We start from the raw sequence: 27,641 nt of genomic DNA on the forward strand, positions 1-27,641 counted from the left end.
TGATTGATTTACAGAATCAACACTCGTAACCGGGCAATTTTCTCCAATCGTAAAAATAACTCGGGTATTTTTCAGCTCAACGTCACTCAACGGCAATTGATCGCCACTTTCAATCGCACTAACTTCGTCTACAAAAGACAGATCTTCTGCCAAAGTCGCTAAATTAACTTTGCAATCAATCACTTCTCTACAATTGCCACCAGTATCATTTCGACTATTGTCTTTATCAGCAATAACTTTTTCACCGTTTTCATTAACTACACACGGATAATAAATATCATTAACGATAGTGTAAGTCCTTGTTATCGGATTGACACGCAACGTCACCAAATAATCCGGCCACGAGAAGCTATGTTTCATTGTACTGTGCTATCAAATTAATCATCACTATTATCAGCAATCGTAGCTGAGTATTTTGTGTGCGCCCGCTTCCGAATTACGACTGAGGACCCACGTGTCGAGGAACTGACAACATCCTCGATAGTATTTAAACTCCCGAAGCGCATGCCCGCGATTTCACCTATAGGGCTTTGTGTCACGCTGTTATACGGAAGTGTACAAAGCTACCCTTTTACTTGACAGAGAGTGCGCCCTAGACGACCGAATAAATATGAAACTGACCTACCTCGAGGGTTCGGGTCTGCGCTAGCAAATTGAGCGATTATTCAACCGGCGTTGAGTTCTTCTTCGGGTCCCTTATCTCCTGTAAAGAGGCTACGAAAGTAAATTTTAAATGAAGCACTGGGGTAAAAAATAAGATATGCATTAAAAAAATATTAAGACTTTTTTTTATTAACAAGGAAAAGGTTTTGTTATAAAATTCTACATGGAAGCATTGAGATAACTTAAGGCAAATTTGACTCTTGACTTGAATTCGCGGATGTATTTGAGAGCAGATTGGTCGACAGTCAGGTCCCTCATCAGAAGATTGCAGTCGAGATGATCATTGTCGCAGTGCCTGTGATGATGCTTGAGGACTTGGTGTGGATCTAAATGGTAGACACGTCTTGAGGTCGGATTTAGTGTTGTTAAGGCATAGTGATTGTGAATGGTAAGTGCACGCTCGGTAGACACAAAACTCTTGACCGAGTCGCCTTCCGGGGACACAATTGATGTTCTCAGTGTATGAAAATAATTGAGCAAACGTGAGTCATTGTCAACGGTACTTGTTATTTTGCTATTACTATTACCGTTATCGTTATCATTATTATTGTTATTATCAAGTCTTTGCAATTCCGGAAAAAAGTAAACATTTCTCACTGCATAGGAAGCGTAATCGTAAAACGAATTGCCGGCTTTGTTTTTTTCGATGGCCATTAATTCTGACCAAGTTCTCACGTTAATAGGAATTATTATTTCGTCAATGTCGATGGGCACAATGAACTCGGAACTGTACAAGTTGTCGTAGAAACAGTGATTGTAAGGTATCAGTTCCATGCGCCTCTTCATCCAAATATCGCTGCTGAAGAGCCGCCGTCTTGCCTTCACGTCGTTCGGCAAATCACCAGGTAAGTTCAGACGGAACCATCTGACGACATTTGATTTCTCGTACAGTTTCAACACTTTCGTCACGTTCTCATGGACGTTGAATACGTAGACGTAAAACATCCCGGCACCCAGGATGCGGGACAGTTCAAAAAAGGCAATCAGCCGATGACTTATGTCTTCGTCAAAGTCCAGGCCCTTAATGCACAACGTAAACTCTGTTTTGGGTATCACTGTGTTATTAACATTGTTATTGACAATTAAACTATGACTAGGATTTTGGTAGCACGCGTTTGGGCCCACGTACACTCGGGTGGGGGGTGTCACGTAATGGGGAAGTGGGCACGTTATCAAGATGCCAGTGTAGTCTGTCGATGTGCCGCCCCACTCATCCACCCAGATGTCGGATACTAAGGCTTCCATACTGTATGAATGGACTCCTTCATCATCTTCTTGCCTGTAACAGCCAACAGTCGATCAGTTAATAAATTATTTTAATTTATTCATTTAAATGTACAGTTATAATGGTCATTTTTTCTGATCTACTTCTTTAAGTTATGCCGTAAAAAAATATAAGTATCATCCAACATCATCGCAATATAAATATTTTAAGAGCAATGATTTTAAACAGCAACAAAGAATTCATCCAGTATAGCCAGTACTCTTATTATATTCATTTCTTAACAGTCACGGAGTCTATTTTTAATCCAAATTAATGTAATGACCATAAAATCCTCATCGCCGGTTTAAATATAAAGCTAAATAATTTTTAATGGGTATTATAAAAAAGTAAAATATTCTCCTTGAGGCATAAACGAGGTACTATGTTAACGACTACAACCACTACACAAACTACCTTTTCCTGCTTTTACACCTCGCTACGATTCCCCCAGGATCCGTTACACGGTCCACGAGATACTCGCGAAGAAAAGAACACAAGAGACTCACACTACCACAGCACAGCGCAGAACCACGACTCAAACGACAGCCTGGCGCAATTACTTTCCTAGAGAAAGTTGCCGTTAAAGGATGAGACTCGGAATAGCTACAAAAGACACCGCGGACCACCTTAGTCGAGCATCTAATTTACTATCCACGTATTCTGTACCATGTTATTCACAAATAACAATAACAGCAACAGTCCGTTACTATTAAAGCGTAATTTGGGTCATCAAAAACCAATCACCGCAAGACTCTAATCTCCTAAATTCTCATCACGTACAATACTAAGTAATTTCGGCCTCAGTGTTGATTATTAGCATGCAGCTTATAATTAATGGTACAAAAGTTTACGGTTAAAAATCCAGAGAACAAGGAGCCTATTTAGACATTTTTTTCACGCCTTTTTAACTCCAGTACCAACACGAAGTTGGCTAAAAAAGTTTTATGACCAGACTGAGTATAGAACTTCTCGCTCAAAAAAACCTCGAGGACATGAAAATCGTAATTTTCAACCCACAGTAATATCAATTCCTAAGGGTAAATAAACATCAGCTCACTCGGAATTTGCCCCTGAGATATTCTATCGTGCGGCGAGTGGAGATAAAATAAATCCAATTATTTACCAAATAGTGCAGTAGAGAATGCTAGACCCTGTCGGCTCTCGTTTAACGCCAATCACTCGTACACTTGGGTATCCAAGTACTCTAATATCTAAGTGACCAGTGTAGAGAAATAAGTGGCCGGGAATAGACTCGAGCCAAGTCCTCTCGGCATCGGCGGACCAACTGCTCGATAATGTCTCGTTGCTGCTGGCTCTGCTGCATTCACGTGACGGCCGATAATCCAGCGCCAATCTTCGCGCCCATGAATACGCCACGATGCTCCGCGTACCTGGTGGTTCGCTAGCCGTCGCTGTAAAAATTAAAATACTCATTTAGTAGACCATCGGGCGGGGAGTGGATGTTTTTTTAAAATTTAATTTATGGTTTAGTGGGGGCTCGGGGGCCAAAGGCGCGACGAGGCCCGGCTGGGTTAATATTTCTGTAAATAAAACTCGTGTGACATGCAGTGAGGCAGCAACGGGCGGCATGAAAGCTAGTATTATTGTATATTGTATCGCGAAAGCAATCTGCCAAGTATATTGAGCAGGTGATTGTCCAGTAATCGTAAATTATAGCTGACTAACGAAGTTGCTAACCCCGACGCGACTTGAGTCGTCGTCGATCCAGACACAACTGAGAGAGAAAGCGACGGTAGTGCTGGAGTGTGCAACCGAAGATTTATGTTGCGGTAAAAAAAAACCCCACGGTCTCCCTGATTATTTACAGCGTTTTTGCACAACAACCGTGGGGATTACTCTCGTCTTTATTCAGGCGACCGATGAATTTACTGTGCTACTCTACTCTAGGCCTCTTGCTCTACTCTATAGTCTAGTCTTATCTTGTTATTCTTCTTTATTATCTTCTCGTGCTGGCCTTTTTGCCAGATTGTATTAAATATTTACGCGTGTCTGAGGACGCCAAGGCCTTGGCGGCATTTGATCCGATTCCCTCGAGTTGTTAGCCGTTATTTATTCCGATGACAATTTGCATATATTTTTCGCAATTGCACTTTTTTTATATTTTCATTTCAAAGATTATTTTTTTTTAAATTCATCAGAAGAATTTTATTTTTTTTAATTGCAGAAAATATTTAGATTTTCATTATGAAAATTTTCCATCTCCAAAATTCATAATTTTGAACCTGACGAAATTTTTTTTAAACTGCAGCCAAAAGCCCGAAGTGTTTTAAAAGTAAATTTCAAAATTTGCTTTAATAATTTGTGATATGTAAATTTTAAAGTGAAACAAAAAATTTCAATTTTCAAATCCGAAAATCAGTCGATAAAAAAAAATTAACTGGGAAATATTAAAACCACGATAGTAAATATATCAGCAGTACCCAGATACAAATATAAATATAATAACAGTAACATATATCAATAAAATTATACCTGGTGTAGGTGATAAATCCGTGGGTAATTCCGCGATCTGCGGAGGCATATCCACCAGAGTAAGAACAAAAAACGCAGTTACAAGGGCTGCGGCCAATCCCACTCTGCATAATCTTCTCATACCCACGACTAACATAATATCCTCTCAATAAAAAGACCACTCCTCAGTATATGATACCAACATCTCCGTTATTGTCCATGCGATAGAAGCTCGCGGATGCGGACCCACTTCCAGCAGTGGTACAGTGTCTTGCATCTGCACACGTACATGCGCTCGTCATACACTTCTGTCAATAGCAAAATCTTTTCCTCTAACTCACAAACAAGCCTCCCAATCCAAAGACTGTCCACTCGTCTCTCGTTCTCTTCTCTCTGTTCTCGCTCACTTCCCCATTTAATTCACTCTTCATATCGCAGCCTAGTCCTTTCCCCACACGAGCTCCTCACGCCCATGAGAAATGGCTCTCTGGCGTATCCGTGTTAAGTAGACAAATTAAAAAATAAAATTAAAACATAAACACCAACCGTTTTAAAAGTACACACTCAATACCCACGCAAACTACTCAACTATCTATATCTTCAATACTCGTTCATCACATGGGAGTGTCTATACATGCAAATAACTAACACCAACGCGTTAGAATTCTCGTGTTAACATCTTCCAACCCAACTCAACTCAACTCAACTAAACTCAACTCACCTCACCTCACTAATATTTTTATATTTTATTTCAATAGTTATTACATATCGCTCACGCAAAATCTCAACTCGAGCTGATATTACGGTACCACATGACAGCCCACACAATTTCGCCGACTCACAAATTACAAATCCATTTATGGTCACAGAGATCATTCACATCACCCACCGATTCAATTTTTTAATCACCACAAAAAATTACTACGTTGTCATCTCAAACCGCGGAATTTCGCGAAACCGCGATAGTATGAAATTTCAAAAACAGAAAAATTATTTTTCTCAAAAAGCTCAAAAACTAAAAGTGACAAAACCAAAATAAATAAACTGAGGATTTGGGGTGCGGAAATGACAAAAGCACGTGGGGAGTTGAGTGGATTTGAGAATAGATGTAATCCTGCTTGCGCGAGAGACGAAAGCGTACTGCGCGATAGTATACTACACTCTAGTACACAAGACTACACTGCCCGGTTAACACGGTTCCCAGTAGAGCCTCTTGTACATTACATTAGCAGAGGCTTACTTGCTCGGATCCAGCTTCGGATCCCCCTTTGGCTTCTCTACATCTACAAGACGTACACTATACTCTACTAGTATCGCGCTTTGTGAAGACTTTCGCGAGCTGAGAAATACTTCCATCACCCTCGTTCGATCCTTCATCATCACCGTTCTCGTCTTCGTCGTCGTCGTCGCCGTCATTATCGTCATCATTACGTTGTATCGGCATGCTAATCATTGAATAATTAATTTTAATAATATTTCCATCGAATGCAAGGCCTTGCTCGAACCACCGAGTCATCGTGATTTGCATCGTTTTTGTCTCGAGCCCGCGCAACCAATTGAATATAGTTATAATTAAATATTTTTAATTGCCATCGTTATTAATAATAAATAGATGTGTCGAATCGTCGAGTGTCACGGATATTTAGCGGAATTAATAACTCGAAATAGCTCTATAAGCGGGAAAGTTAATGATAATGACTAATGACGTTTCGAGTACACGCGGGATTAATATCTACGGGCAATTGAATAACGAGAATAAAGTCAGACAGGAGGGCACCCCAGGTTTATCACGCAAGATTTAACACGGAAAAGGCACCGGGTCTTGCGGTTTAAAGTACAACGACCTCAAAATAAATGTGTATGTATTATGGTAACCGCCTCGGAGCCCTTTATTCCGGGGAGATCCTGAGAAATATATCCTTCCGCGGATGTAATTGTCGACATACAACTGACACTTGTATATATATCCACCGGCATTCAGCTGTATGATAATTTTTTATCACTTTATTTATCACGATAACCCGTGAGTGCTTCTGGAAATATAATAATAAGCTATAAATTACTCGATAATTATTCATTACAAGCTGCAGGAAGTGAATAACTTAAATCGATGCACATTTATTTATATTTATATTGTACACACATGCATACAATCTATATATATATATATACAGTGTATTATAAGTACATACACACTCTACATTAAATTTTATACATCTTGCAGGATGTGCACCTTCTAGCCTTACTCAAGTGGACTGCCATTAAATTTTACGACTTTGAAATAAAAGCTGAGTAACGACACCACTGTAACAATGTTACTAGAAGCACACAAACTTTAAATCTTAACAAACTTTTACACCATATTTTACATAAAAATTTTTATTCCTTGTACATCTATTCATTTACATATATATGTATGTTTACCCACAACCACATATATGTGCATATTAGTGCATGTACACAGATTTTAGCGTGTACTTGTGTCGGAAAAAATTAAACACCCTAGAAAAAAAGATGGTAAAAAAAAATAATGACGCGCTATTCTCATACATTATTTTTTTTACTTAGACCTAACATAAAATTATGTAATTACATATTCATGTGTAACATGTTCAAGTATGTAGATAGTTGTAGCTAAATATTTTAAGTTTAGTGCTGTTTCGTTAGTTTCTGTGGATTTTATTCCCTAGTTGTAGTTGTAGTTGAAGCTGTAGTTTGTATATAAATGTTAGATAGGAAAGAATGGGTGTTGGAAATACACGTTGCTTATATAAGAACGCCCTATAGCCCTCGTACATGAATATACACGATGCATGGGAATTTAAATGGTTTTTTTCGTTATCCTCAAGAAATGCGATATCTCGTTGTAGTATCGCCAGTTAGTGGTGTACAGGAACACTGAGGTTAAGAGTGAAATAATAATAATAGTAATAATGATTATAATAATAATGATGATGAGGATGATAAAAAGTAAAGCTGATAAAAAATACGTGACCGCTAGATTACTTAACTTTAAGAGCTCGTGTATTACGGGCGACGTAATGCTGTGCGGTGAAGATGTTTTCCGTTATTGAGTTATTTAGTATAGATTATTATCTATTTATTTAGTTTGCCTGAGTATTTGCGGGTGTTGGTAATGGTGATGACTAATGAGGGTGCACAAAAAGGTATAATTTTACGCGAAGCTTGGGGACTGGCCTGGAGCACTGACATATCGCTGATTCTGTGGGGGTATGGGTATGGGACGTGTTTGTGCCTCTGCCTCGGTAGGACATGAACATGGACATGACCAGAGGTCCATAAGGAAGATTGAATGAGCAACAGTAATTCCTCATCCTCAGTTCCGTCTGCTGTGCTGACCTATACCACGGTCAGGGGGCATCGTCCTCCATCACGGTAAGTAAGAGAATGGACCGAGGGCATGTGGTGGGTATATTATATGTTGAGAGAAAGAGTTTGCGTGATTGTATCATCCCGAGTAGGAGATCTTGCTGTATAATTTATGTACCTAATACAATTTATATTATATGTTGTATTAATAAAGCTTTATAATGGGGAAATAAATATTCTAAATGTCGTTTTAATGGGTGACGCTGCGGAAAATTAAATGACGATTGAAATCGCGGATCAAGTGGGAAGAAAATAGCGGGAAGTAGACGAGGGTCAGTAAGTTCAAATTTTTTCAGTCTTGTGCTTCGTGGTCATCAGGAAATTTTTATAGCTTATGCTGGTATTTGAATTTGAATTTGAATTTTTGTAGTGTGGCAAAATTTTTTTCTCGGGGTACACATGTATGATTAATTAGAGAATCGTTCTCAGATGAATGTAATTTGAGTTACTTCTGACGTATTAATGTGAAAAAATTTAATTTTTCTGCGGCGAGTCTATACTTTGAAAATTTTTATTTTCTGGATGTTGGAATTTTTTTAAAAAATAGTTTTATGTTGGTATTAAATAATTTTGAAATAATTGACGAGCAATTTTATGAAGAAGGAAATTAAAGCTTGGAAAGGAAGCGAAGATATAATTTTACAGATTGAAGTAAAATTTTTTTTAAAAAATCGGGTAATTTAGAAAATTTCTTATTTATCTTCCAAAAAAAGTCTTCTCTTTATTTTTAAAAGATAAGACAAATTTTTTTTATTTATCGACAAAAGTGAAAAAAAATTATTTTCTAAAAATCAAGTTTTCAAAAACTTGTTCTAGGCAGCAAAAAAAAAAATATATATACAAATGTATTTACAGATAAATATTGAAAGAAAATGATCGATTTCTCAGAGATATTGAATCAGATAAAAGATAATAATAAAATGCTAATTGATTAACGAATGGGTTTTTTTCCTGTAACATAAGTCGAGTTATTAGATGAGTTGGCTAACTCGTCTGTACAAGTTTTGAGCCGGAAAGTAAACGGACTTACCGAGCGCATCATCGAGACCGGGAACCGCAGACAAACACACAAAATGTATATAAATATATATAAGATAGAGAAACTCATGCTGCGACATGATATCTCGTCATCTTTAATTGCCGTATCGATCATCCTTCCTCTGGCCGGTAAGGACAGAGAGTTGAATAAATGCGCGCGTAACTCCGACAGCGGGTACATCGATCAATTAGCGAAGAGCTCAGTATTCCGCTGAAAGGACATGAGATAAATAATGCACCTCTTGGCTGATGTAATTAGAGTCCTGGCATATTTTCTTAGCAATAAAAAAAAAATAAAATCAAGATAATGGATAACTATTCATTAACTTTGAATTATTTATTATGATGGATCCCATATCGTTAAAACCCTCCGAGAAATCTATTTTTGCTTTATTATTATTTTCAAACGATAAATAAATAGATAGATAAAAACATCATATTATTTTTTCAAATATTTAAACTTTAATTCGATGTAAAATAAAATTTACAAATGCTTCCACTGTATAGTGTATCCTTGAACGCGTTCAATCTGGATTAATTATCCCTCGTTTGCAATCAGATCGTCTATAGTATTAACGTGAATCGATACTAATGCCAGTCGTTTATAAGCCTTTTGCACCGGGGTCTCGATCTCCATCGTTTGTTGGTACACACACATATATATGTATATATACAAATATAAGTGGTGTGTTGACTCTTGAATGCAGTACTTGAATCCCATCCTACGGTCAGTAGTATAACGCTACTTATTTGTTGTCTTTTTTTTCTCTACTGCTCTTTCACTTGATTCGATTCCTCCGGTACCGACATACATATACGTATATATGTCTATATACACAGCCGGGGCAAAATGAGACATACTTTTGAACGGAAAAAAATTTAATTGCCAATTCCCGCCATTATGCATAATTGACTTTTGATAGAAAACTCGAAAAATAGAAAACTGTTCCATTTTTAAATTATAATTGAGTTTTGATTTCTTTTTTCCCGGCAAAATTTGAAATAAGTAAATTTAAAAAAATTTTTATGAGGTTATACTTCTTATGTCCAACGTATCCCATTTTTCTGATCTACAGTAAATGGAAGTATTTGAATAGAAAAAAAAAAATTTCAAGAAACTTATGAGCTGACCATTTTACCCGGAGCCAACTTACTCTACATTTTATTTTTATGTTTTTTGAAACAATAAATTTTCTTTGAAACACCGACTCATTTTACCCCACTTTGCCATATATATTAAATTATATTAATTGCCGAGTTAAATTTCTTTAACTTTTTGTTGTCTTGAAATCACATCATGATTCGAGACGATGGACCAGTCTTGCTATCTATATATATTTATATATATGCTGTATGTTATTAAACGACGTACATAAAAGCGTGGAAAAATTTTAATTGAACGGCGGATTAATAATATTGTCACGCGAACGAATATTTTTGTTTTATTGCGTGATCGATAATATAAAATAAAATATATACAGTAATTCAGTTAGCGTATAAGTAACTAATTGTTGAAATAAGTATAAAAAATTTAAGAATTTAAGTATCGAGATCGAGATTGTAGTTGAGAGAAATAGAGCTTTGGTTTGTAAAAATAAATTATTAATTTAATATGCTGACGATAATTCTACAGATAATGTCTAGTTATCGTGACCTACACTCCGTCCTCAATTTAGGTAGATTACATTTGATTAAGTCCTTTAAAGTATGAGAATATGAGACTATTTTATAAATTTTAAATTTACTTTCGATCTAATCATCAGGTAATAAATTTAAAATTTTATATTTTAACTCTAATTTACAACTTCTAAAAACTTGTATATATAATCTAGATCAAATTTATATTAAATATTTAATTTTAGAACTTGCCGACCACACAAAAAAAATTGTCGCTGTAGTAGATTGCGGTACTTACAGAGCGTTGCAAAAAAATGCTCAATTCCGGGTAAAAAAAATTTCAAACCAAAATAATAATGAAATTTTTTCTCGGCCAAAAAGTGGCCGGCAAAATGCCCAGGTAGTGAAAACTAGGTTGAAAACTAGCTAAGTCGAACAATGACCGATAATTAAACCTCAGAAAAACCGAAAATAGGCCGGCTCAATTTATCGGCCACTTTTTGACCTGTTTTTTAAAAATAATGAGATTTCGGTGCGTTTTTGGTAAACTTTTGGCCTCTTCCGATAAAATTTTATGATTTCGGCCGAACTCAGGCCTCATTGAATAAAATTCCATGGTTCTGGCAAAATTCAGGCTTCGTTAAATAAAATTCTATGGTTTTTGCAAAATTAAGGCCTCATTAAATACAATTCTATGGTTTTAGCCAAAATCAGGCTTCATTGAAGAAAATTCCATGGTTCTGGCAAAATTCAGGCTTCATTGAATAAAATTCCATGGTTTTTGCAAAATTCAGGCCTCATTAAATACAATTCTATAGTTTTGGCCAGTCAGGCTTCATTGAATAAAATTCCATGGTTTTTGCAAAATTCAGACCTTATTAAATACAATTCTATGGTTTTGGCCAAATTCAAGCTTTATTGAATAAAATTCTATGTCTTCGGTGTGATCACAGCCAAATTTAGCAACTCCGGCCAAATATTTTTACCCAGGACGAACCTTAAAATAAATATGAAATTACTATTTTTTTTTAATTATTATTTTTCTATAGAAATCTAAGTAGAAAAATAAATCTGACCTCGCGATTTTTTTTTCAAATCGGACTTATATAGTATTCTAGTCGCGCCTCGAGTTGGATTTAATTCTATCAGAATATGCCAGTAGGCTTAAAAATTTCTAACATGTATCAAAACAAATAAACAAAAATAAAGGTAAAAAGAATAAAATAATAGGTGATTTATTGCAGTATCAAATGATCTAGATATTCAGTGGGTGTTGAGACACGAGTACTAGCAAAGTATCCCGTGGCGCAGTTTAAATGATAAGCAAGAAATATATTAAGTATTATAAGCAACTCGCGGCTACAAAAGGTTTGATCCGACGATAAATAAATAAGTATATAAAAAACTAAATGATCGAATTGCAATGAGAGAATAAGAGCAAGAATAACAATCAGATTTGCTGTCGAGGTGAAAAAAAATGTTAAATTGTGTGGCACATACATCTGTATTTATATATTTATATATATATAAACCTTAAGTACCACGCGGACTAAATTCATTAATATAATGTAAAGATGGTGTTCCAATTGCATGAGCGTGCGGTGGCTGGATGCTGTAGCATTTGCTGGTCAAGTTGATGTATTGGTGTCTATATATATAATCTGGACTACCTTTCGCACTTAAATTTTTTGCGGGATGGGAACACACGTAAACAGGATGCCGAAGAAGGATGACAGGTGATGTTGTGGCTCAAATATGTGTGTAAATGGGGGAAAAATTCTGTGAAGCGTCCAACTGATTTATACGAGATCTCGCCTCGCCTCGTCTCCGATGTATTATTTGCTTCGCTGTCCTTTTATTTTATTTTAATGTATAAAGCACACACCAGACACGACGAGTTTTGTTTACACAATGAATTACTTGTATTTATATACTATTTTTACAACCATTCTTCGTAATTTTAACTCATCATCGGTATTTTATACCTTATATATATAAATTCAATTGATGTACATTAAAGTCTTAATGAATTAATTCAATTGATTTGTTGTTTACTTGATTTTTTCTAACAATACTTTTTTAGTTATTGCTTATTACAATTCAATACTTATCACTAATAAATTAATCGAGTTAATTTTTTTCCGAGATTTAATTTATATTTATTATTGTGATTGAAACCATCGGTGGATTTTGAAATATTTTCGCGGTAAGAAATACTAGATTTTTTTTTCATGTTTTTACAATCGAGAGATTATATTTTTAGTGTTTACTATGTTTAGGGAAGACCTAGGTACGACAGATTCCCTCAAATATCCGCCGAAAAAAAAAAACAATTAGTTTTCAGGACTTAAGACCCTTGAGGCATATCCCCCACCCCCAATCATTGTTCAGCACATTTTGATAATTAAGAGAGTCATAATTAAAAAAATTTAACGTAGTCATCAAAAAATATCATTTTACAATCGAGAATGAGGCAGCCGCGGATCCTATTTTTCCGATTTCTGAGATATATCACTAATTATTATTGGCCTTTGAGGTATCAGAGAAGTCTTCTGGAAAAATGCTAACTCATAAAATTAAAGGTAAAAGATTTTTTTCACAAAACCGAGCCCTACACGGAAAAAAATAAATAACTGCGTCCTGTTGCAGCGCCTATTTTTTTTTTCCGTGCGAGTCTAGATTTTCGATCGAATTTTTTATTAGACGGCGATTCTGACCAAAATTAAGGCGGCCGTTAGATGTTTGGAGGCCTCTAGGTTATTAGAAAAGTCTTTTAAAAAAACGCTAATTTAATAGATTAAAATTTTTCTCAATTAATTAACGATAAAAAAATTCAGTTATAAATATCAATTCAATTTATGTATAAAAACAAATTTGTTTGAGTTAAGTGACTTTAATTTTCCATAACTTCTGAGCTTAGTAGTAAAAAATATTTTTTACCGTGCAATCATAAAAATTTTCATGATCACGTACACGGATAGTATCATAGCTTTTTTTATTTAATATCTTGAGAAAATATTTGACTAAAAGCTTCGAGATTATTTAACCGTAAAGTATAAACATGTATAGTTATATAGTTATATATGTATATAATATGAAAAACGTCAGAGAACGCAATAATAAACTGGTGGCGCGCGTGGTGCTCAAGCATCATTGACCACGAACTGGATTCTCGCCACGGTGGTCGCCGACCATTACATTTCAGAAGTATACCAACCGTTTCCACCTGCATCACCAACTCTCATATATATATAATACCAAGACGATCAACCGCAAGATGTAGATACAGAGAGTAAGAAGAAAATCGATCAGAACTCGATGACGTGATTGATACCAATCCACGGCTATTTCTATCGATCAGAATAATTTTCTCGTGTTCAATATAAATAGTATTGAAAAAAATAAAAAATATGAATAGTAATAATGATAATAAGGATAATAATAAATAACCCTTGTTGTCTGTCATGGAAATAAATAAATATCTGTAGGGATAAAGGATCTCTGGTGGATCGTCGACGTTCACAAGGATAAATAACAAAACAACATAAATAACCGAATGGAAGATCGTGGCTCATTAGTAATACGAATGAATAAAATGTCAAGTTCTTGCGAAGCACTGAAGGGGATCATTAATGAAGCTGATCAAAAAACGTGCCGTTGATTAACAAGGCACACGTTTCATTGAATTTTATATGCCTGATTACTCAAGCCACCGCAGTCACGCGATACTTTGTTCTCACTTTTATAACCTTATCATATTCAAATTTATCAAATAATAATTGTTATTATTAGCGTCAAAAATGCGTTGCACGAAGAAGAATCACACGGTAAGAAATATTTTGCGGATATTACTATGCCAGTATGGGCGTGAACGCCATACTGTATGGTATCGAAGATTTTTATAGGTTATAAAATTGTATGCATAGATGATTCAACCATTGCGGGAATAGTAACATCGGCAATAGTTGGCGCGAACGCCGCAAGTCAGTATGGCCGTCAGGCCTATACTGCGTTGCCGTATCCACAATGTTTCTGGCCAATAAACCTAGTCTAACGACATCTATATAGTTTTGGTGATAATATGATAGTATACATTGATTGACACGCCAGAAATTATGGCGGGAAAAACTAGTATCGTCATTGTAGTATGGGTCTCAGGACCATGCTGTTTCGCCGTGCCTGCTATGCATACGTATGAGCAATGCAATAGCTCCAGTACTATACAGTATAGTAAATAACCTCATACTTCTGGGACTTACAATACTGTCTTGGAATATTTTACATACTATTTTAGTATCTGTCTTGAGACCATATCAGCATGGTGTTGAACGCCATGCATTTCTTACCGTGCACGATAATCCACTATCCCGTCGATTTCATTCGACAGAAATCAATTATTATAAAACAGTTTGAAGTGTATTTATTGGTAAAACAGATGAAATGTTTTAAAACTAAATACTAAAGTGTTTAAGATAATTTTATTAATCACTTAAAACGTTTTAATACAAAACATTTAGATTAAAAAAACACCTCAGTGTTTTACTTTAAAACATGAAATAAAACACTTGAGTTTGCAGTGTATACTCTGAATTCTGGTACTTTCAGTCGGTCTGTGGGTAAATTCGTATGTATGTACTTACAATTACACCTAAAGTATGACGTAAATCAACTTTACTTTTGTTGCACTAGTCGAAGAATGTCTTGATAGAGGACTCTATAAAAAACCGTTAGCAAATTCCATTCAGAAGATCATAATTTGTTTCTATTTACGGGAAAAAATTAACGAAACTTCCAAAAAACGATTGACTGAAGATTAAAAGTTGAATTTAAAAAAAAAAGTCATCACTGCAGGGCGTTTTCAAACAGTAATTGATACTTTCGTTATTAGATAAATAAATATAGGTATGGAAGATGTAAACTCGGAAGTATCTTGGCTCTTGAGGATGGATTTACGCTCAGAGTGTATAGACTACAGAGGATTGAACCGACGACCTTTTATTGCACTCTAATCGTTCAAGTCTCCCATTATCCTTGTACGACGATCTTAGCAATTTCCTCTTCCTCTATCGTAAAACAACCTCTTGATCGGCGTTCGAGAATCGTTTCTTTTCTTATCTCGATAGTATGTCCCGGGTTAGCCCAGCGTGAGCAGCGGAGACCACTGCATCACATAGCTACACTACTTATATATTTATATATATATATATATATATTTATATACACCACGACCGATACAAGTTACATCAATTTTTTCACCCTCAGTTATTTATTTAGCTGATGGGATTTGTTGAGAGAAAATAGATAAATAAATTGTCTGATTGAGTTGTTGTTTGATGTCGTAATTGCGTTAATTTAACGGCGATACAACTTTTTACTGAGTATTTATTATTTTCAAATTATAAAGTTAAGCAGAATGTTAATGAATTGGAGGTTATGTGAGCTGTGTACACAGACAGTGAGGTTATGAAAGCAATTTACTAATAATTATAGTGTTGATTAATACAATAATTATGGAAGCACGACAGCGAGAGGTGTGTTGATAAAAAATTCCACTCGCGGAAACAGTTTTCAAGGATAAAAGTGGTCTTAAGTTCGTGATCTTGAGTTAGACACGTCTCTAGGCGATTACAATAATTTCCGGCAGTATGGCCGGGTAAAAGAGCATTTGATGACCGTGGCCGTGGCCGTAACCGTGCTCGTTCTAAAGCTGTCTTGGTTGCAGTAATAGTGGTGTAGGAAAGTAAAGTGCATCGCCATCGAGTGTATACAGTACTCGGCTGTATACTGAGTCGTGAGGCTACAGAGTTTCTCGCGTGCATCTCGTCGTGTTCAGGAATCACGAGTTGCTGTAACTCACGACCTCGCACGCCATACGCTCGGTTACTATTATAAATTTTATACATGATAATAATATCTTAATAAATATTACTGGGGATTCAAGTGTTCAATATTCAGTTTGTCGGTACAATGAGTTTTTTTTCAGGAGGCTGCTCTTTGCGGAGCGGAAGTTACAGAATACTTAAAACGTCTCTCGCTCATTTCAATAAGAGTTTTAAATTTTATCAAATATTTTATTTATCTTGTGATAAATAAAACTTGAAAAAAAAAAATGTTTTATTTCCGGAGCACGGGAATGCTGGATTTTAATAAAAACATTTTTTCTAACCAATCATAGTATATATTTTATTAATAACATTAGGGTCCGTGATTACTCTAATTTGTTAAAGGGATGAACCGTCGGTAAATTATGGAAATTTCTTATAAATTTGTAAGAGAAGACGTTATTACTCTGCCTTGTCGAAAGGGCAGTAATCTGTCGGCAAATTAAAGAAATGCATTATAAAATTTAAAAAAAAATCTGTGAAGAAGTCATCCTCCCGTGTCAAAAAAATGTTCTTTTGTAATGAATTAGGATCTGAATTTCATGACAGAACTCAGATTGTGACACAAATATGACTTTCATCATGAATTTACTCCAACTTTTCATGTAGTAAATCAGTACCAATTATAAAATTAATTTATTACATCTTTAAATTGGACTTAAGATGACTTCGATAGAAATTTGACTGAATTTTTACTGAATCAAAGCATTTGTCAAATTTATCGATTCAGAAATTACCAATAAACTTCTTCTATCAAGTACTTGATTTACGTAAATCAGTTTCGATTGTAAAATTAATTTAGTGAATGAACTCACATTAGAAGACACGGGAGTGTCTCGCGCCAAGTACACATTCAAACACATGTATATGTGTGAAGTGTCATGGCGCGAGCCTACCGTGTATCTATACCGTAGACATAGTGGTTTTTAGCTCTCATTTAAATTTTACTGAGTCATAATTTTGACGTGATTAAAGTTGATGATACAAATTCTAATGAAAGTCATATTTGTGTCATGATCTGAGTTTCGAGATGAAATTGATATCTAAATTCATTATGAACAATAATTTTTTTACATGGGCTATACCCAATCATCTCCATGTCCCATATGGCCGCATGACTGATAAATTAAATTTTTCACTGAACTTTTTCGAGTTTCTCCTCCGAAAAAACCCAGTAAAGACCAAAAAATGATTATATGCTGTCTTAAATGAAAGCTTAGGTAATAATATTGTGAGAGCAAATTTTTCAGAGTAGTAATTATCTCCCATGAGGGTAAATCTTACGATATTAATTAAAGTATTTTTTTTCCTCGCATTAATTCTATTTACGGTCTGGTGGTTTAAAATCTTTAAACATTTTATTGTTCCCTCATTTAACTTTTTCCATAGTTATTAGCGTCTAGCCTTAAATTTACAGTGCATTCTCAGAGCCCATCAGAGTCATGGATCCTTGACGCCCCAGTTGAAGTATAAATTACAGATTTAAACTCCGTGCAGTCGAGTAATAGTGTAGGGTTCTACAGCACAGGAGTGTTACAGTTCGCGTTATTATCATAGAGTCACTGACGAGTGACGAAGCCCATTAAAGTGCAGAGTTCATGTACTATACTCGTTACGTCGGAGTCGGAATACTCACTCCCGTATTCAAAGACACGGACACAAGCCCATGAAAAAGTTTGCATTCAATTTTAAGGACGACGAGTTACGTCCCGGTCAGTCCCAGCCAAGTGTTTTCTAAAACTAATATTACAGCTTTTATTTCCTTCATCAAAACTACTCTTCATTGTCTCCAACTATATTGCAGTCCTGCATAGTAACTACTGCTAATAAATTATTTTACTGCTCTGTCGCCGTCCCTTGTAACAAAACAGCGAGTGGGAAAAATGAATTTTCACCGTCATAAAAATTTTATTCCTTTCAAAAGATACTGATATTAAAAATATCTTTCGTACTCATTGTGGATCGGTAATAAAATATTTAAATGCCCAGTACTTGAATAAAAAAAAATTCAAACCTGCCCTTACAAATAATCGCGTACAAAAAAAAATTCAATGTAATAATTATCACGTCATATATTTATGTGAGTCGTTGAATAAATACTTACATCCACAATTTATTCTGTTTCATTAAAAATAAACCTATAAATAAACACAGCCGAGAGTAACAATCATACTCTTTTTATAAAATAATTGATATTTTATTTTATCAACAAAAACAATAAGAAAACCGTTGAAACAGTGCTAGAGTAAAGCCTCGGCCGTGTATACAAATAAAAAAAATAAAATAAAAGCGTATAAAAAATCACGTTTATTGATTGCCATCTTAATATGCCTCGCGTCCCTGAGGTTTATGATCGCGTTGGGCGACTGGTCTTTCTTATTCTCCGAGCACGTTTACTCGTCTTCCAATACTCGAAGGACACTCTTTGATTCTACAATACGGCATTCTAAAATAAACAACCTCCAACTACTTGGCCGTCGAGCCTTAAATTTATCATTAAAACCGACGTCTGCCTCAGGCCCTATTGTTTTAGCTTAGACCCGTAATAATAATTATAATAACAGTAATAATGGAATAACATGATCTGATTGATATTTCAATTGAACAGTACGTCGAACAAAAGCTAAAAAAATAATTATAATGAATAAATAATTAAATGATAGTGATTGACGTAGTCAGTCACGGCATGTTATCTCTGTCCCTCGGATAAAGTAAATCTTAAAAACATAAAAAGAGAACGAAACCGAGCACTTATTCCATCCACTTAACTCGTAAAAGTCGTTTATTTATTCCGCGATAAAAATCTCAAGCACGACACACCGAACGTCAAGTCTTATTGACCGTCAACGTTCATTCCTGATGGCTTTCATAATAATTGGCCGAGGATTTTGCGCCGCCAACTCACGTGTATATCAACCCAATACTCTCCGATATGTGTCAGAGTTTACGTAATGAAACATCACGTATGTGGATCCAATCTCTTCGGGAATGAGGGACGAGGATTTATGTAACGTGACTTCAGTAATCCGTGATCTAATGAGATCGGTACTTTCTAAAAAATCGGTAGTAGATCTGGAGTAATTACCGATTTTATTTAAATCCGCATTCACTCCGAATCGGAGTTTTGATATTAAAATAAACTCTCCTTCGGAATAAATTTTATTCGAAGGAGGATTAGTAAATACGCAGTCATCCGCTTCGCATTCACTCCGGATTTGATCCACGTTCACTCCACAACTCTTTTACAGTTTAATAATCGGTTGTTGGAAATAACTCGCCATTTATTTTAATACTTTAGTATAATAGCGTCATATAGCCGACTACCCGTCATAAGCCTAGTCTAGGGGACGTAGGGGAAAGTTTTCTTGGAAGTTCAGTCTCCCCGCCATCTTGCATTTAATTTTATCCTCGACTACCCGTTATAAGCCTGTTTTATTTTATGCGATTTTAAACGTTACATTTACGTTTTGCTACAATCGCCACTATCCCGATTTTTCTGGTTCTCATAGCGCTAAAATAAATACTCATATTTTTACACTAATAATAATTACAGTAAAAAAAATCTGAACATCGGTTGACCCTGTGGGCCAGTCCAAAAACTTCCCGCTGTTTTCGAGTTCAGAGAACTCAGAAACGTTATTATTGGTGATTTTTGAAGCTGAGCTCAAAAATTTGTTAGGCCGGTTGAAAATACCTTCACTTTTAATTTGCAATTTTCTTAGCGGGAAGTTAAAAAAAAAGATACATCGGTTCAATTTGAGGTACACAGAAAAAACAGATATCTTGAGTCAAGAAAATATTTTTGAAGACAAACGTTTTCGGGAACCAAGTCACGATTTTCTTGAGCCAAGAGAACTCGTCTGGTTGGAGAAGATTTCTACTTTATCTGAGAAAATTTAGGTCTCCAAAAAAATTTTCTTGAATCAAGAATATTTACCTTCAGTCGAGAATTTATTTTTTTTTGTACATTTCATAATTGATTTTGAACTAATAAACTGATTTTGACGTTTGAGATGGCATTCGACGCAGTTTTTTTAGTTTCTCATGTGTTTTAGGGCGCGTACTACTGCGTGGTCACTTTTAAATTGTAACCGAAGCTTTAAATGTAAATTAATGATTACAATTATGATCAATAAATCACATTTTACTTAAAACTGATCAAATTATTCCCCGCAAAACACAGATAGTAAATTTTGATCATTGATTTGTCCTATTCTTAGTTTATACTTTTGACTATCCTAACGGAGGCTTATAAAGAGCTCTCTGGTACGAGACTCAAAACAATGGTCGAGTGGGAGAAGCTGTTTGGACTCAGTAACTGCCGATTGAGGGGAAGAGGCTCATTACGGGCAGGCTTATGTCGGGTAGTTGACTAGTCCGTAGTTGATTTTGTAGATTATTGAATTTAGTTTATAACAACTATTATTATCATTATTTGTACACGTTCTTGCAGTTGGTCGATTTAACACTGATCGTCAAATGTAAAACAGGCTTGCGATCCCTAATGTAAGATCGTTTGGCTGGGAATTTTCATTACCGATATTAATGAACAAAGTAATTTAAAGTTTAATAAAGTAGCGGTCTGAGGTTGTTTGCACGGATAAAAATAATAATTTAGCTTTATCGACGGACATTTAAATCGGCTGTCATGTAAATATTCTTGTACATATTTTTAAAATATAATTAGTGCTAAATATAGAATGAGTGTAATGTTAAATAAAACGAATAAGGAATTTACAAGCTGGGACTTAAGTTAAGAGTCGAGTGTGTGTGCAAAACAAACGACAGTTTGCTAATGCATTTCCGATGTACAAACTAAACCGACAAATTTACACTGCAGTTACGCATAATTATGGTTTATTTATGTGATAAACGTTCTTGTGCTATTAGTGCCGGTTTATTTGCGTAATGAGGTGAGATAATCGGCCAGCCTTGGGGAATAGTCCTAGTCTATTTTTTTTTCCTGCATGTGATAGAGATCGCAGAATATTTTAATTTAGCGAAAATTGAAAGTGAATTCAAATTTTCATTGGCTGTACACTGTAAAAACATACCGGGGTAAATCCAGGCGGTGTAGGTGTTAAAATTTTCGGTGTTGAAATAACATCACTGCCGGTAGAAATATTCTTTACCGGTGTTACAAAAAATTTTCCGGTGTTAAAAATATTTAACTTTGTGAAAATTTTTACTCACTCGATCACTAAAGTTCAACAGTCTTTTTATTAATTAATTAAATTATTGGTGATTGAAATGGTGGGGGTAAAATTGGGTAATTTTCAAATAAATTACGTATAGCATAAATAGTTACTTAAATAATTACATAGCAAAATTTAAATTTCTTTCAAATAATATTCATTAAATTTTTGTATTTTTTTATACACTGAAAGGAATAATTGGTAGCAGCTACCTATTGGTAATCGGTAGCCACTACCGATTATTTTTCGGTAGCCACTACCGATTATTTCGGAACCAGTTACCTAATTTTCGGTAACAGCTACTGAAATAATCGGTAGCTGTTACCGAATAATCGGTAGCTCTTACCGAAAATTAATCGGTAGCAGCTACCGATTATTTCGGTGACGGCTACCGATTATTTTTTTCAATGTATGTAATGCATTTTTTTTCTAACTTCTGTACGTGGAATGTTTTTTTTTAAACCGATTTAACATCGGTATTTGAACACCGCCAAGTTACACCGCCTACACCTGTGTTATTTCATTTTAACATCGCTGTCTTTACAGTGTATTTTTGGGACCAATTTACGGCCAGATATAATATGCGTGTCACGGGACTCACTAAAAATAACTTTCGTGGCTAAATGTTGTTTCGCGCCTATTTTTTTTAAATTTTTTGTTGCTTTCTGCTCGATGAGACTAATGGAAAGTAATAACGTGAAAATTAGTGGACGAAAAATTGAGGTAAATAAAAAGGCAAGACGAGTGAGTTAAACTTCATTAAATACGATACGTTACGGTCGGTGGTGTACAGGTTTAATTAAGAAAGACGCGTCGTTCTTTCTATCTTAATTGCTGGTAGAAGCAAATTAGCATGGGATTAGCATGAAATTAAAATCCACAGGTAAAAAAAAAGTACCGCGATGCCAGCAGGAGCATCGGGAGCGAACAAGCTCCCGTTCACCCGCACACATATAGATATACATATACATATGTATATATTTATACTCTGTATGTACATCCGTTGGCTTTTAAACTTTTTTGCCTCGCGTACGCAAGAGCATAAATAATGTTTGTATGCTGCGTAATAGACACTTTAGGTTTGATAGATCTGTGTGTATATTTAATTTGTATCGTGTTTATAAAATCATTAACATTTGACGCGTTTTAAATAAATAGTTGTAAAGTTTTAAGTAACATTGTAGGGTATAATATTTCCGTGATATTCTGTTAAAATGTTAATGTAACCGGGAGGTACGAGTAGAGAATTAATCATTTTCCCGTAGGCGCCACTCGTCTTTTCACCCTCCGACCAGCCGTGAGAGTGGTGCGCTACGTATAGACGCGAATAAAAGTGTAGACACGGTAGACCAACTTGCTTCTATATATATATATAAATATATATGAAGTAACGTAAAGCAGTTAATGACCATGATTATCAATAATAACTACAACTTATCATATATTTTTTTCATAACTACGATGACAGGGGCATTGCCTTATACATCTGTATATATAGAATCTGTATATATATATATATAGAAGTGAAAATTATTAATAGGGATATTTTTTAAAAATTAGTTAAAATAAAAAATTGTAAATAAAATTTTTTTTTAAATTCATGAATAAATAAATAAATCAAATCTTTTGCCACAGATATTTATTAATATGTTCAGCCTACTCTGTAAAAAATTAGCGGAGTGAAAGCGAATTAAATGTGAAGTGAACGAATGGTTTTTTTATTTAATCCCCTCGGAGTAAAATTCGCTCCGAAGGGAAGTTTATTTTAATATTAAAACTCTGAACTTGAGTGAATGCGGATTTAAATGAAATCCAGATCATTCCGAAATCACGCTGCTGAAAAAACAGACTCCCTATTTCGTATGCGGATCAATTTTTTTTAAACTCCGATGAATTCGGATTGAATCAAAGACCGTAATCACTCCTAATTATCTCCCAATTTTATATAGCATAGTTTATAATTATCAAAAAAAATAAAAAATTATAAACTGACTAATAATTGAGGTCTTATTGAAGAACTATCCACCGATTAATCAATAAAAAAATTTTCACACAAATTTTTCTATAGAATAAACTTTCATCACAGAAACATAAAATTTTAATAACAATTACATTATGAATAATGATCACCGAGGAAACAATAGATCATTACTTTCAATAAGATTAATGTGTTTACTTCACCAAACACTGTAATTATTTACACAAAAGTAAATAACCTCGCTTTTCATTTTTCATTCATTTTCTAGTTAAGTATCAAATGTCTTTAAAAGAAACAACGTCAGCATAATATTCAAAGTACTTACGAATTTATGGGTAATAATCTAAACAATGCATAATATCTGATCATTTAAACTGTATAAGAGCGAAATATAGAGGTATACTTACTCCAGAGATTGTTACCTCGAGACTCCAGAGGCTCTAGCGGTAGAGGAATGCGAATAGTGCACATTACCAGGCCACAGAGAATAGAAGTAAAGGTACTCAGACTCTTCCTCTTAGCAGCAGCATCTTCCCGTGAGATCCTCTAGCATCAGGATTAACCTCGTTTTCTCCGTTCGCTCGCTCACCGCAGCTACAGAGCACATACCGAGCCCAGAGCCCACACAGAGGCTGCAATACCAACAAAGGCCACTTTAACATTCGTTAAACTCATAAATAAATTTTTTCCCGCTCAAAAATTTTAATTGTTTTAAAAAATCCCGCGCTAAAAGTCAAGCAAAAAATCGTTTTGTCTATAAAAAATTTATCATGTGTAAGAATCAGCGGATGAAATTTTTTTTTCCCTGATATTATTTTGCCATTAATGCTCACTTATATCTGCACACCAATCATATATAATTTTTTATTTACTGGAATCCAAGTGTTTTTTTCTTAAATCGCGATTATTTATTTTTTGCCGCCGCTGTTAAAGATACATTTATTTTCTATGGACTTTTTTTTAGTCGCAATTGTATATCGCGTGAATAAACAAGGATACATAAATGTTTTTTTTTTTTTTTCTTAAATATATACACATATATATAACCAGTGTTTTCCCACCACACTGAGAAAACAAACGTTAAAGCCGACGAATTGCTGATGCGTGGCATTCCACTTACTCGCAAAAGGAGATCGGCACGTGAGTATAGTTACTATATAAATATATATATATTTATGTTTAATGTATATATACATATATATGTCGTTAGTGAAACGTGAGTCGTAAAGTATGACAACTATGAAGAGAATAACAATGTTTGTTAAAGTTTATTTCAATTTATTATATTTAAAGTGTACATAAGACTTGTTAGTAATTGAATTTAATCATGATACTTATTTTTACTATTATCATTATTATATATATATATATAAAGAGCGGGTATTGTTTTTATTGAATCGTTATGGCGGCATAATGGGGGATTTTTGAATAAAGAAAATAATGAAATGAAAAGAATGAATACGAGATTATTTGAGAGAGTTGGGAAAAAATATATTGTGGGTAATTGCCTTTTAGATCGCTGAGACGTACGTCTCCTTTACTTAACATTATTTTATTTTATCTCATGTACATACCGCACCGTACCTCTTTTATACAAACTTAACCTCACTCGGTTTTATTCGCTGAGTATGTGATGCCTGATGCAAAAAAGGCTATTGTAATTTAAACGGTACGACACGCGAGACCACCCTGTTGAATATATTTATAACAGATAATACAATTATTATTATTATTTTTACTTCTTACTTTTTTTTACTCATTATTATTTTGAATTATACACTTTATTTATCTATTATTATTATTTTTACGTGTGAGCGTCTTATTATACATGTATATACAATATATATAAATATGAAATTATATACAGTGAAGTTCACGCACAGATTTCTTACCCTGGTAATTGTGGTAATAATTTTTAATTAATGTTGGCTTTTAGGTCCACGTGGGACCCTCGCGTTGCCGCTGAATTTTTTTTACACAGATTAAAAATTACGTAATCATACAAAAGTGGACTTTTGTTATTTTTGAAAAATTCCAACGATTGACGTTTTTAAAAAGTCATTGTTTTATTTTTTCGGAATTTCAGGTCTAAAACTCAACAAAAAGGGATTTTTGAAAGAATTATTGAAGCATAAATTTATATAGATGTGACTGTATAATGACTTGATAAGTACGAGGGTAAATTAGACCATTAATTGAATTTTTCTGCAAAGCCTTTGCAGTTTTCACCTTTTGGTCTCACGTTAATGACCATGGTCACGTTACTTCATTGCCAAGGTAAGCTTGACACTCTGACGCAGCATTACTTCTGGACATCTACATCAGACCCATTATATGCTCCCCATACAAAAAAAAAGAATCGGCCCATTACTGGGCCGTGAATGCTGCCAATTTTGAGGCATCGGCCGAAGATCGGCTAAATATCGGATGATAACGGCCAATTGTGGCCAATCGTGGCAATCAATCATCGACCAAAGCTTGGTATCAATCATCAGCACTCGATCAAACCGTTGGCCAACGTACGGCGGTTAATTGTGCACCGTTTTTATAAGCAAAAAGACGGCTGCCAATGATTCACCATGCACGGGCCAGCATAGTTAGCCATTTATTGGCCAATCATTGCAAACCAGACATCGGCTGATCTATGGGAAAATTTCTAAGCTCAACGACTTTGTATGGGTCGTACATAATTTTGTTTCAAAAGAATATATATACAACTTTCAATAATATGAGGGCTGATTGCAAAATATCACGACAATAAATTCCCGATGTGATGATTAATGATTAAAATATATGATGTGGGGGTTAGATTTATCTCGCAAAATCTATTATTCAAATTTATTGCCATTTTTTTTTTCAAATTTAAATCTTGTAAGAACGTTTATGGTATCGGAGATGACGACATTGATAATTTTAGAATACCCAAGTTAAATCTTTTTGTCATCACCAGTAGTTACATATATCAGTTCGAGTGTCGAGTTTATGCGCGGTTTTAAACACTAGTCTAAGCATTTATGAGAATCTTGTGCACATGCCGATATTGGGTATTTTCTTTGGTTCTCCTAGATGGCAAAATGCGGAGTGAATGATCTTCAATGAGGATCAAACACACATGTCTACATACATATGAGTTTCCAACCGAGCTGATAAAATAAAAATAAAAATAAAAACATTACTTGCAGCATTGCTGGCTGATGTTTAGATACATATCAACAAACGACTCCCCAGTGAGATATTTTTTTACTCTTGCATGAATATTTACGATCTTCCAGTTACTAAAAAATATATAGTCGACATACAAAAGAATAAAAAATAACTGAGATTATTTTTATCGCGATTTTTATTTCTATTCACCCCGATACTGATTTTCGCTAAAAAAATCGCCATTTAATTTCCCTTCAACTATCGAGTAAAACTTTATTTGCATTTAAATTAAATTAAATTTTATGATGCGAAATGTCAATGGTAAAAAAAAATCACAAACAAAACTATAAATTTATTTAAACTCACAACTTAATAAAAAGAATAAAAAATTACCTCATACTGGATTCGAACCGCCGACTTCCCGTTAGCCAGGCGGACTCTAACCTCTAATTTACCGCCGCAATATCTCTCTCTCTCGAACTCTAATTTACCGGTTGTTCTATTAGCTCAGGACAAGTAATTTTTTATAAATCTACATAAAAAGATCGCGGGTAATAATCGTACCGGATACGGAAGTAAATATAAAACTTTAAATGCAGTAAACAAAAACCAGAGTTTGAAACAAAAACTCAGCATTTCTGTAAAGCATTAAATAAAAAAGTTAAAAGTATATAAAGTATCAAGATTTACACCTTCCTGATTGCAAGACAAAATTGCTGAAGAATGAAAACTATATAAAAGAGACGGAATAAATCATTTAAACAAATCATAGACTGGGAAGTCGGATAAAAAAGACCGGGTTTGCGTCAGTATGCAGCTTCATCCTCTCAGTAGGTAAGTAAAGATTTAAGTTAGGGTTTAACGACTCGACTCTTCTCGAGCAGAAAGATAAAACGTCCGAGAGTTATGATGAAACTGAAACTGAAGCTTCTTTAGCCTCCGCTATCTTTCTTCAGCAGACATAAAATCATCTTGTGTAGCAACAAAGTATCCGTCAG

The 27,641-nt window shown here is 34.7% G+C and overlaps 1 protein-coding gene across 2 annotated transcripts; it reads right to left on the reverse strand.

Moving 5' to 3' along the window:
- Nucleotides 1–770: 770 nt before the first annotated feature.
- Nucleotides 771–24,058, reverse strand: LOC130663385 (uncharacterized). 2 transcript variants are annotated; one of them, XM_057462569.1, is made up of 3 exons: nt 23,907–24,058; nt 3,051–3,339; nt 771–1,942 (listed from the first exon to the last, which is right to left on the reverse strand). In XM_057462569.1, the coding sequence occupies exons 1-3, from the start codon at nt 23,968–23,970 to the stop codon at nt 823–825; spliced, it is 1,473 nt and encodes a 490-aa protein (XP_057318552.1). In that variant the 5' UTR covers nt 23,971–24,058; the 3' UTR covers nt 771–822. The 2 variants fall into 2 exon arrangements, with proteins under 2 accessions (XP_057318552.1, XP_057318551.1); XM_057462568.1 differs by lacking the exon at nt 23,907–24,058 and adding an exon at nt 4,421–5,660.
- Between the last annotated feature and the right edge of the window lie 3,583 nt (nt 24,059–27,641).

Source organism: Microplitis mediator, chromosome 2, assembly GCF_029852145.1.
Source record: "Microplitis mediator isolate UGA2020A chromosome 2, iyMicMedi2.1, whole genome shotgun sequence".
Lineage (NCBI taxonomy): Eukaryota > Metazoa > Arthropoda > Insecta > Hymenoptera > Braconidae > Microplitis > Microplitis mediator.

Bases quoted from the DNA above. Each gene is read 5' to 3' on its own strand.
- LOC130663385 (XM_057462568.1), bottom strand. From the start codon at position 4,556: ATGTTAGTCGTGGGTATGAGAAGATTATGCAGAGTGGGATTGGCCGCA. The intron at 3,340-4,420 runs GTATAATTTTAT...TAATTTTTACAG, and splicing joins GGATTTATCACCTACACCAG to CGACGGCTAGCGAACCACCA. The intron at 1,943-3,050 runs GTAAATAATTGG...TGGCTGTTACAG, and splicing joins ATTCTCTACTGCACTATTTG to GCAAGAAGATGATGAAGGAG.